The sequence below is a fragment of the Carcharhinus amblyrhynchos genome, chromosome 26 (assembly GCF_965287045.1).
Source record: "Carcharhinus amblyrhynchos chromosome 26, sCarAmb.v2.hapA, whole genome shotgun sequence".
NCBI classification, from domain to species: Eukaryota; Metazoa; Chordata; class Chondrichthyes; order Carcharhiniformes; family Carcharhinidae; genus Carcharhinus; species Carcharhinus amblyrhynchos.
Window position 1 is genome coordinate 25,437,686 of NC_137349.1, and position 18,058 is coordinate 25,455,743.

Consider the following 18,058-nt stretch of genomic DNA (forward strand, 5'->3'; position numbering starts at 1 on the left):
TCGTGATCGAGAGACCAGAGGAATGCTCTGGAGACCAACGTTCGAATCCCACCACAACAGATGGTGAAATTTGAACTCAATAAAAATCTGGAATTAAAAATCTAATGATTAGCATGAAACCATTGTTGATTGCAATAAAATCCCATCTGGTTCACTAATGTTCTTTAGGGAAGGAAATCTGCTGTCCTTACTTGGTCTGGTCCATATGTGACTCCAGGTTCACATCAATGTGGTTGACTCTTAAATGCCCTCAGGATTGGGCAATAAAAGCTGGCCCAGCCAGTGACGCCCATGTCCCATGAAATAAATGAAAAAAATGGCTATCTGGAAGTTTCCCAACGCACCTAGCATTTCAATGTGTACATTAATCAGCCTATCATCTTCTTTCATTTGCCGTCCCCAAAATGCTCATTGGGATCTTCCTCAGAAGAGCTAGTGGGATCTTACTGCCTGGTGAGCTGGTACACATTGCCTCCTTTCCTATTGTTCTGACTGTAGTGAACTTCTTTGTGCCAAGCGTCTCATGTGCAGATCCCACTTCTATGCTTGAAAGTACACACATGGACAAGAACTTTCTTCACTCTGGGTGAATCTGAGTGGGCGGCGGGGTGGACCATGCAAAGGTCCATCAACCTTGGGCGGGATCTTCCGGTTTTGGGTTGAACGCAGCTGGAAAATCCCGCTCACAGTGTCACTATCTGAACTGTTGGCTCGGAGTGTGAAATCAAGTGATGGCCTTCCTCCTTCTTCACTGTCCTCCAGCTCTTCACCTATTGCCTGAGCAGGTTGAAGTTGTTGAGTATCTGATACAAAAAATGGACAATTGTTTGCTGGTGGTGAAGTTAACTTGTAAGTCAGAACAGTGTTAGGGATGAAGGAGAAATGGGATGTGTGAAGGAGGATTAGGGATGAAGATATAGTCATCTTCAGTGGATTCAGCCCCACCTGTGGCCACAGCCTCAGAAACAGCCAGCACAGTCTCTTCCCTGGGTGATGGAAGGTGCTGGCATGCCTTGCCCTCTCTGATTAATTCCTGCTGCTTCCAGTGCACCATCTTCTTCTGTAAGAGAAAAGGAATTGTGTCACTGAGTGTCATGCAATCTGGGTGATGTGGCTGTCATGGTGGAGTCACTGGTAGTGTGTGAAAGTTGTGAGCAGTGCATGTAAAGTTTGCAACTGTGGTAAATGGGTGACGATGAGGTGAACCATCCACAGTTAGATATGAGTCTTATTCGATTGGGATGATAGTGATGGAGTGTGCTGATTGGAATAGCAGCTGAGGCTACTGGTGCAGTTGAAAGTGCATTCACTGACCTTGACCATTCAGCTGAGGCCATTAACTTCCTGCAGCTCTACATCCAAGTCCTTGGAGCTGCACACCTGGTATTAACCTCTGTCACCCCCTGTTCCCTATTGTCTTTTCACTATGCGTCTGGAGGGCCTCCAGTCCCCTGAGGCTACGGAACATCTTTCCCTTTCCACCTCTTCCACCAAGGCCCCCAATGCAACATCCAAATCTGGGAGCCTGCTTTCTCCCTTGGCCATCATTTCTCCCTCTTTCAGATTCAGATGTAGAACAGTGCCCAGTGCTGCTGCAGCCACAGTGCTCCTTTAAGAAGTGCAGGCTAGCTTTAAGAAACCCAAGTCCCTAACAATATTGGGTCTGCTGCTGAGGCATGAAGCCAATGAGAAAATCTGGCTGGAGACAGAAATCATTACAATTAATAGTGCAGTGTGCACTCCACTCAGAGTGTGCTGTGTTGCCTGGGTTCGGGTGCTAACCAATTCCAACTCCCCGAACTCTAATTCTAAAACAAACCTCAATGCTCAGACGTACCAGATTATAATTGCAACCAATCTCATGATGGCTTCATTAAGGCAGTCAAAAAATTCCTTCAGTGCTTGGCCTCGTTGTTTCATGTTGCCGATTACAAGGCCAAAAGCAATGGAGAAGACTACGAGACCCAGTGCGTTCACTGCATTGGATGAGCCAGCAACTGGAATAATCTCCTCATCCAACATCAGCTCCTGCAGTCTTCTGAAAGCATCAGTGATGTTGTTCACCATGGACGACGGCTCAGTGCTGGTCGTAAGATTGATGGGTGATGCTGTAGGTCCTATGACTTTCCGTCTGTCATAATTCGTTTTGTACTGTAAAAGACAAAGGAATACGAGCATTAGCATTCAGTGATTTACACCCCCTCCACTTCATCTTCATTGAACTCATCCTTACGTTAGGACACGGGGAAAGAGTAGGCCACCCAGCCCCTCAAGTCTGTGCCACCATTCAACGAGATCGGCACAGTGACACAGTGGTTAGCACTGCTGCCTCACAGCACTAGGGAGCTGGGTTCAATCCTGGCCTCGGGTCACCGTCCGTGCGGAGATTGCACATTGTCCCCGTGCTTGCATGGGTTCCCTTTGGGTGCTCCGGTTTCCTCCCGGACTCCAAAGATGTGTGGGGTAGGTGGATTGGCCATGATAAATTGACCCTAGTGTGAGGGGAATTAGCAGGGTAAATATGCGAGATTGAAGGGAATAGGGCCTGGGTGGGATTGTGATTGATGCAGACCCGATGGGCTGAATGGCCCCCTTCTGCACTGTAGGGACTCAATGGTCTGACTAATCTGTAGTGCAACTCATCTTGGCTCTGTAGCCCTAATGCTGGGCTAGCAAAAAAAAACTGACGTTACATCTGTCTTGAAATCAGCTTTGGATGTGGAAAATGGGAGCAAGTGTCATGGACTAACAAAACACAGCAGGTGGTTGGGTAGCTCATCAGCATTCAGTTGATAAAACAGACCAGAACGTCCCTTCCAAATCTTGTTTAACCAGATACTTAATAGCACCATTTCCTTTCTCAGGAATTTTCTAAAGTTAACTTTCTTTTCTCATTGACTGTTAGACCTCCTGAGGTGATGACAAAACTTTTCAGAGTTCTTGCCTAATCACTGACCCCCACCCACTACCATTTTTTCTGGCTTTGTTTCTTCAGCAATGCCTTGTTGCTATAAGGTGGCACAGTGGTTAGCAATGCTGTCTGACAGTGCCAGGCACAAAGGTTCAATTCCTGGCTTGGGTCACTGTCTGTGTGGCGTTTGCATGTTCTCCTCATGTCTGTGCGAGCCCCCTCCGGGTACACTGCTTTCCTCCCACAGTCCAAAAGGTTAGGTACATTGGCTGTGCTAAATTCTCACTCAGTGTACCCGCATAGGTGCCGATGTGTGGCGACTAGGGGATTTTCACAGTAAATTCATTGCAGTGTTAATGTAAGCTTTCTTGTGACTCTAATGCTTAAACTTAAACTTCTCCCTGTGTTACAATTTGCTTCTTCTTGCCTATTTGAACCTGTCGAGAAGAATGTTTGTGCAGAGCTGTTTTCAGAGGGTGCCCTTTTCTCCTTATACTGTTAGGGATTGTTCTAGTGTGCTACAGATAGATGCTTTAAAAGAAATCTAGCTCATGCATTCCATCTGCTCACCTTACGTTTGCAATGATGTGATTTTATCTGCCAGGGTTTCTTCAGAGAGCAAGCTGATGACGCTTTAAACATAGTAATGATTAGCTGTGCTGAAGTTAAACCAAGGCTATTGGGTTTGCAGCAAGTTTCTCTAGGAGTATCTGGGGAAATGCTAAGTCCTTTGGGTTTTAAGTTTGTGCTCTGTGCGCTCTAGTGGAAGGCAAATAGGAAATTAATCATCATTTTAGTGGCATTCTTAATGCAGCAAAGTTATATGTTGTCCCCTGTGGCTTCTTGAAAAGATTCCTGTGACGTGGATGTAGACAGTGTTTGGAATAATTAAACACTGCCGTTATTAAAATAACAGAGATAGGCATTTAGGTAGAGTGCATTCAGTTCCTGTATGTTAGTTCTCTACGGTGTAATTTCAAGGTCAGGATCTTTCTGCTCTTTTCCCAATTAGAGGCACAAGCCCGATTATAGAAAGGATATTATTAAACTAGAAAGAGTGCAGAAAAGATTTACTAGGATGCTACCAGGACTTGATGGTTTGAGTAATAAGGAGAGGCTGGGTAGACGGGGACTTTATTCCCTGGAGCGTAGGAGACTCAGAGGTGATCTTATAGAGGTCTATAAAATAATGAGGGGCATAGATCAGCTAAATAGTCAACGTCTTTTCCTAAAGGTAGGGGAGTCTAAAACTAGAGGGCATAGGTTTAAGGTGAGAGGAGAGAAATACAGAAGTGTCCAGAGGAACAATTTTTTCACACGGAGGGTGATGAGCGTGCTGAACAAGCTGCCAGAGGCGTTAGTAGAGGCAGGTACAATTTTGTCTTTTAAAAAGCATTTAGACAGTTATATGGGTAAGATGGGTATAGACGGATATGGGCAAAAGCGGGCAATTGGGACTAGCTTAGTGGTTTTAAAAAAAAGGGCAGCATGGACAAGTTGGGCCGAAGGGCCTGGTTCCAAGCTGTAAATATGACTAATTTGGTATGGGACTCACATTAACACTATAACATTGCATTAACACTATTGTGTTATTTTACTTGTTTAGTATTACTCTTAATACACTAATCCATGGTTACTTACAACAATTACAACAATTATCAGTACTGGTACTACTGCAGCAACACTAATGTTCTGCACTTTAATGTCACAACAGACTTTTCAGAAGGGTAAAAGTAACACCTTGCCAAGGGGAGGAAATTACAGGAGATGATTGATAACACAGGAAATACAGTTTGAGAAGTAGTTAAAAAGGATGGGAGAAAGAGAGATAGGGGTACAGAGGAGATCATTTCAGAGAGTGACAGAAAGGTAGCAGAAAACTCTGCAGCTACTGGGAAGGTGGGATATTCTGGAGGCCAGGGTTAGAAGACTGAAGGCTGTGGGAAGGAAAGTCAACCAGGAAAAGTTTGTATGTATAAAAAAGTTGAAAATGTAAATTTAATATACTGAAAGGCAGGAAGTCAATGTAAAGCAGATAGAACTGGAATGACAGTGGAGTGGGATTTATCTGGGAGAAAGTACAAGCAGTTGCATTTTGGACAAATTGGAATTTATGGAGCATTGACAAAGGCAAGCATCAACGAGGACACTAAATCAAGGTTGCAATTATAACTATTTGAGTTAAGGAAGCTTTTCTTGATCGAACAGTGGAAGGTGAAAGGAATTTGGATATATTAAGTAACCTAAGCAAAGTCAAGAAAAACCTATGGAACATTTTTTGACAGAACTTTCACGGAACGCATGTAAGAGATGAAGCACCTGCTGACGTGTCAATGAGATGAAAAGTTAACTCTGTTTCTTTCTCTCCAGATGCTGCCTGACCTGCTGAATGCTTTCTGTATTTCTCTTTTTTTTCCCAGCATCTGCAGCATTTTGCTTTTCTTTCTAGAAACTTTGCGTTTGTTATTTTTATAGTGGAAAAAATACCTTGTGTCCTAAATACCAATGGCCAGCAGAAGCGAGGTGACAGGAGATATAACCCTGTCTAAATTAGCAGGTATGTAGATAACAAGATTGGAGTGGTGCCATGTTGCTCTGATTAAGGTCAGTATGTCTAAGACTGTGCAGTAAAATTTTTTAAAACTTCAGCTCCACATGGAGCCAGCAGAAGAACTTTTGAGCATAATTGATTCTTTTGTTGGATTGATTATCATTGGTTGGAAGATTTTCCAAGTCTCCATAAGACCATAGGGGATTTTCACATTAACTTCATTGCAGTGTTAATGTAAGCCTATTTGTGGTGAATAAATAAACTTTAGATTCAAGAGCAGAATCATTCAGCCCATTTAGTCCGCTCCACCCTTCAAACGTGGCTGATATGTTTCTCAACCCCCATCCTCCCGCCTTTTTCCCGTAACCTTTGATCCCCTTACCAATCAAGAACCTATCCATCTCTGTCTTAAATGATCTGGCTCCCACATCTTTCTGTAGCAATGATTTCTACAGATTTACCATGCTCTGGCTGAAGAAATTCCTCCCCATCTCGATTCTTAAGTGTTGTCCCTTTGCTCTCAGATCCTCCTACTAATGGAAACATCTTTCCCACGTCCACTCTATCCAGGCCTTTCAGTATCCTGTAAGTTTCAGTGGGAGTAATGCTGGCTTTTAGCTTGAGTTCCTTTGAAGCATTAAAGTGCACATTGGATTGAACAGCCAAGAAAGTGGGAACCACTTCAGCCTAGCTCCCCTCCTGTTCAAAAGGATTATTCATCATTTGGACACAGATTTAAGATTGAGTCTATGTTTAATAACTACTCACCTGTTTGAAACAAGCCTCAACTAGATTGGGCGGGAACATATTCCTGTGGAACATGAAGGAGGAAGAATTAGTACTGAGACAATAATTCAGCAATTGTATCTTGATCTCTGTTGTGGTATGTCTGCTGTTGATCTATACTTTAGATGATGAAAATGATAACAGTACGAAGAGGTACAAATCTGTCTTGGACAGTTATATTAGACAAATATAGAGCCAACATTAAGTGAGTCCTCCTCAAAAGATTTTAAGTTACATGTCAGCCATATCATTAGGGCATGAAGACCGAAAATTGTTGAGATGGATAAACTACTCCTATACTGGAATGCCCTGAAATAACTGGAACCTTTCCCGGGTGGATGGCATAGTGGCACAGTGGTTAGCACTGCTGCCTCACAGTGCCAGGATCCCGGGTTTGATTTCTGGCCTGGGTCTGTGTGCAGTTCTCCTCTTGTCTGTGTGGGTTTCCTCCGGGTGCTCTGGTCTTCTCCTGTAGTCTGAAAGACGTGCTGCTTAGTTGCATTGACCTGAACAGATGCCGGAGTGTGGCGACAAGGGGAATTTCACAGTAACTTCATTGCCGTGTTAATGTAAGCCTTACTTGTGACCAATAAATAAACTTCAACATTGCCAATGGTGCAAAATGGGATTTCATTGCATCATCCCTTACCACTCCGCCAAATGGGCACTTGTTGCTCTTGTCAGAGTGCTGAATGAGACAAAGTCAACTTGTTGCCTGCTCCTTTGGTGTGTGACTCTCAAACAGCCATGTATCTGGTTTAAATCAATGGCTGTTTGGATATATCATTGCGGGATCCAATTATTACTGTCGTACACCAAGTATACTTCCTTTATGCAGAAGAAAGACAAATGACAAACAAAAAGGACTTGCGTTGATGTGAAAGAAAGAAATGACCATTGTTCGTGCACTGAACTAGTGGTTTTCTTTTATAGAGAAACCTTCAATTCTGGTCGGACAATGAAAAGGGATCGAGTGGAAGAAGAACTTGGCCCTTCTCCTGTTGGGAGTTTCTCAAAGAACTCAAGAGGTGACACTATCCTGACAGAAATAGGTTCAGCCCAAATTCCATTCATGAGGACAAAGGAACGGGACTCTGTTCTGCAATTCAAAGCCAGCTCCTTGAAATAAAAGGCCACCTAATCCACTGTCTGATTACCGCACAACCAGATACCTCTCATTTTGAGATTTACTGACCTGATTAGATCCATGAAAGCATCAGCAGCCTGCACCTTCTCAATCTTTCCCTCCCGATGTAGGTCAACCTTTGATCCTTTCCCAGGATGGATGATCATTACCATGACAATTCCAATGAACACAGCAATGACAGTGGTCACCATGTAAAAAACCACAGCTCGGATTCCCATCTTACCCGATGCTTTGCTGTCCAGGGCTGCCATTCCTAATTGAGAATGGATAAAGGGAACAATTCAGATGCAGAATGCCCTGTGTAGAAGCAGCAGAGTTATAAAACAGGCACATTATCACTGGAAGTAGCTGATCACTATCACAAAATAACTTGCTTACTGCTGAAGGCTCACTGTTAAAGCAATCTGCTGTGTAAGCTATTCATCATTGCACTGCTTTCTAAAGCAACCCACTCACTGTCACAGGATTCATAGTCATCTACAGGAGGCCACTGAGCCTGTCATTTGCTGGCTCCCCATGGGACAATCCAGTCAGTCCCACTCCTCTGCTCAATCCCTGTAACTCCGTCAGTTTATTTCCTTCAATTACCCATCAAATCTTCTTTTGAAATGAGTGGTTGTTTCCGCTTCAATCACTCTTGTGGGTAACAAGTTCCAAATCATTACCACTCGCTGTGTAAAAAAGTTCCTCTTTACATTCTCTTGTTCCAAATCTTAAATCTCTGTCCCCTACTGCCCATGCCATCAGCTGTTGGGAAGAGTCTTTCCTTGTTTGCCTTATCTAAGCCTGTTATGATATTGTACATCCCTACTAGTTCCACCCTAAATCTCCAAGGCAAACAATCCCAGCCTTTCTAACGTAACCTTGTAATTAAAACCTTCCCTAATCCTGAAGCCATTCTGGTAAATCTCCTCTGAACCCTCTCCAGGACCTTCACACTTTTCTGAAAGTATGGTCACCGGAGCTGAATGCAATACTCTAGTTCTGGCTTAACAAGAGCTTTATAAAGGTTCAGCATTGCACCCCTGCGTATTACTCAACATGTGGAATTTTACCATTCTCTGCACAGAGTGCTGGCTGAGGCGGGAAAACCAGTGTGTGTAGTTGCTCAGATAGGTTTATTCACCACATTGCTGTGCAAAATGAAATAGAGGCGTCACCCACAGCGTCACACTGGTCAGGCGGGGTGGGACTGAAAAAAGACAGCAATATCGGGAACTCCAAGACCTTTTTAAGGGGACCCCAATCTCCTATAAAGAAAGCAGGACCACCTCCTCACCACAGACATGGTGCAGATAAGGGAACCTCCCCAAACAAAGCTCCCCAGGGAATACCCCAGCACTGCACCCAGTCACCTTGTCACTGCCCCCTGCACTCCTTGGCAGTGTCAGGGGGCTGTGCAGGTCCCCTTTGCCTGGTTCACGTTTTAAAAACCTGCTATGAACCTTGCCAACGTGAATTCCCAATTTAGGGGGGATGATATGTCGGGGAAACCAGCTAATTATATTTAAATATATTGAAATGAGCTTCCCAACCTTTCTTTGTAGGAACCTCGTTGTGTCACTAGTGAGGGGGAGGGGGGTGGGGGAGGGGTGGGGGTTGCAGTTTGGAGGGGGGTTGCGGGATGAAATCGGAAATTGGAAAATGAGATCCCACTGGCGAGATTCCCGTTTTCCAGCTCTTGCAGGATGTTGTGCCCACATTGCCAACACTGGTACAAAATCCTCTTCAAGCTCAAGATTCTATCAGTTTTGCTAACAGACTTTCAATGTGTACGGCCACACTCTAAGTTGAATACACATGTACCTCTATGCCTGTACAATCTTTAGGATTGTGCTGTTAAGTCTGTATTGCCTCTCTCTATCCATTCTGCCAAAATGCATCACCTTAGACATCCCTGCCTAAAAAAATTCACTTCATTCACAGAATTCTTTTTTAAACACAACGCGGACACCATCATGTTACTCTCACATATAATCTACCCATAACTTATGAAAGCTAGTTAGTACCAAATTTCTCTGTTTACAATCACACTTCCAACATTATTTGGTTACAATGCCCTCTAAAACACAATCTGATATTGTAAACTAACTGGCATGAACTATATTCAACAGATGTAATTCTGTAACCCCACACTCCCATAAGCCAATGTTGTAGCCTTAGGCATGGATACCGAACAGGGACCACCTTACTATAATTTATTAACATTTTCAAAGCAAATGATTCTTCTATGCCATTGATCCCTGGAGCTTCACAAAACATGTCTCCTGCCAGTTTTACAATTACTGGAAGCTATTATATTTTGGATTGAGGAAATGATTTTGCTAATGAGAACTCACAAGAAGGAGAATGAGGTAACAGAAGAGGCTAGGTTGGGGGACTGTACAGTGAGACATTATACTTGTTTCCTGCATATTAACATGCATTCAGATATAAACAGACCTCCTCTTGCATTCTGAACCCAAAGGCCCAACCCCAAGTGCTGAGACCTCCACTATGGGATATGTCCCAATAGATTCCAGTTGGAATTGGGATTGATGTTATGAGCACCAATTGGATTCACACTGGTCGTCCAGCCAACTGCCCCTCTTCCCACACACAACCCTGATGGTAACATAAGCTGTAGACTGCAGCCATGGGCAGTGAGGGTAGGAGTTCCAATTTCTTTCCATCACATGGCTGACCAGGAATCTCTCCCACTCTTACCGCCTGCCATTAGCATACGTCGGGAGGATTTACAAGCTGATTTTCATCCTGGTTGGCTGCATTAGGAGTGTACCTTTCCTGGCTATCAAGTCGTGGGATGGAACTTTTCCCTCCTGGGAATCGTAGCAGGTGGGACAAAACCATGCAAAGGTCCGTTGACCTTGGGTGGGACTTTCCCATCTTGGAGCATGGCCAGAAAATCCCATCCCTAGATTGGGACTTGACGTTGGAACTCTGGCTCAAAGACAGAGATGTTAACCACTGGGCCACAAGGCCTCCCCATGGACAGACCCAGAAGACCTCAATTATGTTTCTGAACACTTCTAAAGATGGCACTGTCACTCGGAGGTTACAGATAAAGTGTGCCAGACCTGAAGATATGCAGCTCACTTTAACAGGGAGTACAGATTTTTCTGTCAAAGTAAAAATGACAGTTTGTATTTATGCAATAGCACCTTTAACATAGGAAAACATTCTAAGGCACAACACCGCAGCACTATTAAACAAAACTTGAGATATCACCTCTGCCTTGATTTTCTTTGCACTGGATCATTCCAAGTAGCATCAGGTGATCTCTGTCAAACTTGTCAGGCCATCGTCTCTCTAATGGTCATTAATTTTCCTCAATGAAATAATCTCCTCCATGAAACATAGGCATTCCAATTCTATGCACTGTGATGCAGTGACTCATTGATGGAACACATGTAGCCTTATAAACTCGATATGAAAACTTTTGGCCTTGACTGATTGAGCAACAGGCCTGTGAGAAACCAAAGATTCATCAGCATTCGTGAGCTGCAACATATAAGCCAGGCAGGCCTGCTTTTCCTCAGTGGATCCTTATCCAAATGGTCTGAACTTCAGCTGGGTTTACGAGGCAGTCATGCCTTTATTCATATAGGTGCCCACCCTATTTTCCAGAACTGAAATCTCAGAATTTAGGTTGGGATCAGGGCAAAGACACATAGGCAGACAGAAGGGTAGCACATTGGCGCAGTAGTTAGCACTGCTGCCTCACAGTGCTATGGACATGGGTTCACTTCCAGCTTTGGGTGGCTGGATGTGGAGTCTGCATGGTCTCCCCATATCGATGTAGGTTTCCTCCAGGTGCTCCAGTTTCCTCCCACATTCCAAAAATGTGTGGGCTAGGCGGATTGACCATAGTAAATCGCCTCTTAGTATCCCAAGATGTGTAGGTTAGATGGACTGGCCATGGTAAATTGCCCTTTGGTATCTCAGGACGTACAGGTTAGATGGATTAGCCATGGCGAATGTGTAGAAGTTGTGGGTATAGGGCAGGAGACAGAGCCCATGTTAAGATACTGTGTCAAAAAGTCAGTGATAGCCCGATGGCCTCCTTCTTTGCTGTTGCGATTCTAAATCCTGCCTTGTTGCGCTTGCAATAATGGAGTTTGGAATTTCTATCCTGTTGGATGTTGAGATTGTCAGGACACACAAAGGCGAATTTTCAATGTTGCTGTTGAGCAGGGAGTGACAGTTGGGGGGGGGAAGGGGGGGGGTTCATTCTTCACAATGATCTCCTCTAAAATTATGAAGTGAAAGTTTATCAGCAAGGTCCTTTTCAATTCTATCCTTTGCTACCTTCAACATCTTTCATGCAGGTGCTGGTCATTTTACCTTCTTATATACAGCTCTGTACACTTATCTGCATTCAGTTTAATCAAATCATTGTCTGGCCACTTATTCATATCATACAACACATGATGTAATTTCCGAATTGCCTCCCCCGATTCCAGAAAGTTTGATTTCTCCTGAAAATACAACCAATTTGCATTGAGTTTCTGAATCCAAGTCATTAAAGGAAATTAGAATTAGCGACATTTCCATCACACAGCCCCAGGCATCCAGTGAGTACTTCCTCCACCCTTAACTCCTATAATGAGTGTTCTTTGTTTTCCAACTTTGGGCCAAGTTATTATTCAGCACACTCTCATCTACAAAGCGTAATAACAATCATTTGGACAATAACACTGTCATGTATAAACTGTAATAATGACAGCTTCTTGGAGAGTAAGGCTGACATTTAAACTTTGTAATAATGACAAATACTTGGATGCCTGGAGCTGGATTTTCCGTTCCAGCGGGGGTTCCTGCTTGAAATGGGTCAAGACAGATCCCATTCTGACAGCATTGGATTTTGTAGGTCAGGTTTATTATGGTAATGAGGTCAAGTTACCAGCTCCTTTAGCGCTGTCTACTGGAGGAACGCATGGGAAATCCGGTGCTTTTGAAGCACTTATATAGAAACCAGCTTACTTAACAGCTGGGCGCATGGACCTAGAATAGAGGAAAGGGCAGCGTGGCCGAGGATGCTGCAAGAGGAACACAGAGCTTCAAGTTCACAAATTGTTGTGTGGAAGCAAATTGTTCCAAGTATGAGATAGGAGGGAGAGAATTTTGATGACTGAGCGGAGGAAGCCAATAAAATGAAGCAATCAGACACAGAGGAAGGAAGTGGCTTGGTATTCAAAGCCATCCCCATGTGATAACTTTGTTTTAAGTTTAATGGTCAGGGTAAGGAAGGGACAAGGAGGCAATTGGACCTTGTGACGATGCAAGTAAAGAAGCACATATTCCATTTCTAAACACCATTCCCTCATTGCATGAGCACCATTCTGCAACATACCAGGAATGTGCACAAGATTCCATTTACAGAATTGTTGATGCTTTTCCGCATTAATCAACTCCATTAAGGAGCACTTAAAGGTACCTGGGTTGCATTCTTTACAGTGGAAAATAGAGGATCTTCACATTGTGCCTTTTTGTTTTTAGAAGGGGAAAATAGCCCATAATGTGAGTGAGCCAGAGAACAGCCACAGGTTTTAGACACTCTATCGTCAACATCCGACATCTCGCCCCATGCGGCACTGTGATTAGCAGAATGCCAAGGACCTGGGTTCAATTCCTGGTTTGGGTCACTGTCTGTGCGGAGTCTGCATGTTCTCCCTGTGTCCGTGTGGGTTTCCTCTGGGTTCTCCAGTTTCCTCCCACAGTCGGAAAGACATGCTGGTTAGGTATATTGGCCATGCTAAATTCTCCCTCTGTGTATCCTATCAGGTGCTGGAATGTGGCAATTAGGGGATTTTCACAATAAATTCATTGCAGTGTTAATGTAAGCCTACTTGTGACACTAATAAACACACTAAAAAAACTATATGAGAGTGAAGCTTTACACTCATAGAGAGACATATGGAGGAGAGAGAGCTGGGAAATAGGAGACCTGACAGATACAGGTTGGCCAGAAAAGTGTCATTGCATAGGTGCATGATAACAAGCCCTCTCATTTGCCATTGTGTAATAATGGTGCACTTTTGGTCACACGCACATTTATTTTGGAACTTCTGCCTATCAGGTTCGAATGGAATTCTATAACAAAATCAGAAAATGCAAGAAAATCTCAGCGGGTCTGACTGTATCTGTGGAGAGAGAATAGAGCCAATGTTTCAAGTCTAGATGACCCTTCGTCAAAGCTAAGAAAAAAAGAAAATTAGCAGAGATTTATGCTATGAGGATTGGAGGGGTCTGAGATTGGACAAAGGGAATATAAATGAGGATGAAGAAGGCTGAGAAAGATGCTAAAAGGTGTCCATTAAGTGATCTGTGAATGGCAGAACAGAGGTAGAGATGGTTAAGGGATTGCCTGAAGATTATTGCAGTTGCCCTGAATTGGGTGGGTAAGGGGGGTAAAAAGGAGAGCTGGAAAGGAAAGTGAAAAAATGGAAAAGAAAAAGAAGGGTGATAAAAATGGATGAATGAGATGAAAAGAAGGAACAAAATGAAACAAAATAAATAGAAATTGGGTGATGGTTGAGGGGAGAGTTCAGTCCGGAAGGCTATACAGTACCCAGTCGGAAGATGAGGTGCTGTTCCTCCATTGCACTGGGGTTCACTAGAATGTTGCAAAAGGCCAAGGATGGACATGTGGACAGGACAGCAGGGTGGTGTGTTGAAGTGACAAGCGACAGGAAGCTCTGGGTCCTGCTTGTGGACAGACCGAAGGTGCTCAGCAAAACGATCACCCAATCTGCAATTGGACTCTCTGATGTCGAGGGGACGGTGAATTCAACAGAGCAGATTGACGGAGGTGCATGTGAAGCACCTGAAAGGGGTGTTTAGGACCTGGGATGGTGAGCAGGGAGGAGGTAAAGGGGCAGGTGTTGCACCTTTTACGATTGCATGGAAAGGTGCTGTGAGCAGGGGGTGAAGTGTTGGGTGTGATGGAGATATGGACCAGGGTGTCCTGGAGAGAATGGTCCCTGCGGAATGCTGACCGGGGGAGTGAGGGGAAGGGGTGTTGAGTAGTGGCATCATGCTGGAGTTGGCAGAGGATGATCCTTTGTGGAAGCTGGTGGGGTGAAAAGTGAGGACAAGGCGAACCCAATCCTGGTTCTGGGAGGGAGAGGAATGGGGAGGGCAGTAGCTCGGGGGATGGGTTCAATGCAGTTTACAGCCCTGTCAAGCACAGTGGGTGAAAATCCCCAAATGGTATTTACATCAGGAAGTAGTTTGCACTTTGGAAACTAGTGCAATTTTCACTGGTATTGGCAAATGTGACAAAGTGAAGTCAGGTTTTAATTTTCTGTTGAAACTCATTTTTATAATCACCAGAGTAAAACCTTGTGTGAACCAGTTTCATCAGCCAATGTTTGAGAGCACAAGCTAATTTTCTTGCATTAGAAAATCTATAATTATTAATGCAACTGAAAATGGATTTATTACAAAAGAAAAATCAGCATTTTTAATAAATGTCCAGTTCACCATCTGAGCAACGGAATTTTAAAGAACTAAATGTTTTTAAAGTAACTATATCAGATTATTTACAGTTTCACTGGTTTCTTAGTAAATTAAATATTTTTTAATATTTAAAAGGTTTTAACAGATGCCTCCTGTACTTTTATTAGATTTTAAGAACCCCCTCGCAGGGACACAAAAGCTTGTTCTTGTCACAGGTTGACACTGCCAGGTTGGCATGGGCATGGTGCCAACCTGTCTGGGCACAGTGCCGGGGGGCATTGGCAGGCCACTGCCTGGCCAAGTCCCTCTCCCCCAGGGGCTACATTCACCTTTATGCTCTCAGGTGAACCTGTTGTAAACCGTGCTGACATGAGCCCGTGCTGGCAAACCTGTAGACGGTGAGAAGGTATATAAGATCCCATAGGTTGAGAAGTTAACCCCTCAGCCTCTTGAGTCTGTTGTGCAATTTAGCAAGATCAGAGTTAATCTGTGACCGACCTTCATATACTTTTTTGTGCTTGGCCTAATTTAACATTTGGCAAGCCAGGAGCCTATAAAGGGAACCTTTTAATGGGGTAACATGACTTCCTCTCATCCTTGAAGAAGCAACTGGACCAGTTCTTGACTGGAACATTGATCACATCATACAGAAGGCAAGTATCTTTATAGACAACACTACTGCCATATGTCAGCTGTGGCTTAGTTGATGGCACTTTTACTTCTGAATCAGAGGACTGGGGGTTCAAGTGCCACAAATCAAGGTTGGCATTCCAGTGCCGTACTGTGTGAGTGTTGTATTGTCAGAGATAAATGCAACATTAAACCAAGACCTCAGGTGAACATGATAGATCTCCTGCAATACTATTTCAATCAAGTGCAGAGGAGCTCTCTCAGATGATTTGGTCAGTATTTATCCCTCACACAGCAGAGCATTAACAGGTTAACTTCCAGTGATCACAATGCTGTTTGTAAGTTTGCTGTGTTTCCTATGTTACAACAGAAGTATTCATTACCCGTAAAGCATTTTGGTGGTTGTGAAAGATGCTATAGACATGCAAGTCTTCCTCATGCCATTGCCTGGACTACTTTCTGTCACCTGGGGGATCTGGAGACGAAATGTCCAGAATAAGTTTTGCTGCTGCCCTGGCTTTTTCACTTGGTTTTCTTTGTCCCTCATGTACTTTTGGATGGGGGAAGCTGGGGTGATTTGACATAGCAGATCTGAACGAAGGCACACACAAGTGTAGGCCCATGTTCCATTACTGCTGAAGAAACTACACTGACACAGACTTCAGGAACTCAGGCTTTAAAATAGCCAGGCTTCCTGTGGACTAGCTAACTGTGCCAATTGCTGATTTGTCAGAAAACCTGGTGTCCTTGCTACAGCAGATGTCCCTAATAATGTTCTTCCCTCTACCATTAAAACTGCTTAATGCATTTGCCCTTTCTCCCCTCCCACTGGAAGCACTTCTGTTCCTTCATGTTTAAGGTTTATTTAATCGTGTCACAAGTCGGCTTACATTAACACTGCAATGAAGTTACTGTGAAAACCCCCAGTCGCCACACTCCTGCGCCTGTTCAGGTACACGGAAGGAGAATTAAGCACAGCCAACGCACCTAACCAGCAGGTCTTTTGGATATGTACCTAAACATCCCTCCCACTGGCAATAAACCAGTCACAAAAAGAAACACGAGGGGATGGGGATACTGATGAAAGACGGATCTCCTGGCAGCATCAGGAGTGGCTGGAGAGAGGTCCACCCTGCGACTAACCCGAGAAACAGGGGGAACTCCAGCCACAAACACCTTGACTCCATCAGATTTTCTGCCCTCCCACTAGAAGTGGCTGCCTACAGCAAGTTACCACACCAGTGAGTGAAACTGCACTGTGCGCTCCTGATGGTGCATCACAGATATGGAAAACTCAGTCTCAGCTCTCTCACCTACAATGTGTAATAATGACAAGAATGTAAACGTTGAGAGTAATTCTACAAAAGCAGCCTGTGAACAGCCTGGCATTGGGCAAAAACAACAATATTAAGGCAATGGGATGGATTGTCCGACCTCGTCCACAGCTGGGATTCTCCGTTCCAGCTCCAGTGAGCGGAAATTTGGCTGGGTGCCACCTTTTCCATTCTCGCTAGCAATGACGATGGGGTGTAAACAGCCAGAGAATTCCGGCCAATGTTTATCTGGTCTACAAGCATCCTGTTCAAAGGGTTAAAATGGAAGAATGCCTCACGACTTAAAGACAGAAGGATCATTGGACCAGCAGGGCATCCAACCGTCTGGCATATCACAGCCATATGTGATTCAAATTAAAGCTGATTCTTATGAATGAAATATTTACCAGTCCAGCACTGATTAGAGTAATTGCCACTGACTGTCTGAATATCAATTATCTTTCCGAACAAAGAATTCTGTACATCTGATTGGGGACTGGCAATGTTTGAGGCTGCGAAAAGCTCACCCACAAAAGACCGATTGTTTCATGAGATTCTGGGCTCCGGCCAAAAAAACAATTCCACACTAGTGTGTTCCTCAGCAAACATTCCCAGGAGATGGTAAGCAGGGAATTGGCTTTCAGCCCAGCCACTTTGACAACTCTCCCTTGCGGAGGCAATAACACCAGTGAAATGTATTGGTATTCTGCCTGAAAGGGGGGAGAGAGACACAGGGAAAGAGAGAGAGATACAGAGAGAGAGAGAGAGTCACAGAGAGACAGAGAAAGACACCGAGAGACACACACACACAGACCGAGAGAGGAAGAGAGAGCATGAGACACACACACGGTGGGGGGGGAAACAGAGAGAGAGAGAGAGAGAGAGAGGAAAGGGGGAGACAGAGGGAGCCAGAAAGAGGGAGCGACAGAGAGACAGAGACAGAGAGACAGGGAGAGAGAGATAGACAGACAGAAAGAGAGAGAGACAGAAAGAGACAAACAAACAGAGAGGGAGACAGACAGACAGACACAGACAAACACAGAGACAGAGAGAAACAGATAGAGACAGACAGAGAATCATACAGTACAAAAGGAGGCCATTTAGTCCATCGAGTCTGTACACATTTATGTTGCTAATCTCCATGATACCAAGGAAAATTTAGTATGGCCAATCAACCTAACCTGCGCATCTTTGGACTGTGGGAGGAATCCAGGGCACCCGGAGGAAGAAAGATTTTTCTTTTCAATAACAAAAGTGTG

The 18,058-nt window shown here is 44.2% G+C and overlaps 1 protein-coding gene across 3 annotated transcripts in view; it reads right to left on the reverse strand.

Annotated features, from left to right (window-relative positions):
* Positions 1-18,058, reverse strand: part of slc1a6 (solute carrier family 1 member 6) — a 122,749-nt gene that overhangs the window by 18,839 nt on the left and 85,852 nt on the right. For all 3 annotated transcript variants that reach the window (XM_080213142.1, XM_080213141.1, XM_080213140.1), the window contains 3 exons: positions 7,444-7,648; positions 6,231-6,273; positions 1,838-2,151 (listed from right to left, as the gene is read on the reverse strand). In XM_080213142.1, coding sequence (XP_080069268.1) covers positions 1,838-2,151; positions 6,231-6,273; positions 7,444-7,648 — 562 coding nt within the window. The remainder of the gene's footprint in view (positions 1-1,837; positions 2,152-6,230; positions 6,274-7,443; positions 7,649-18,058) is intronic.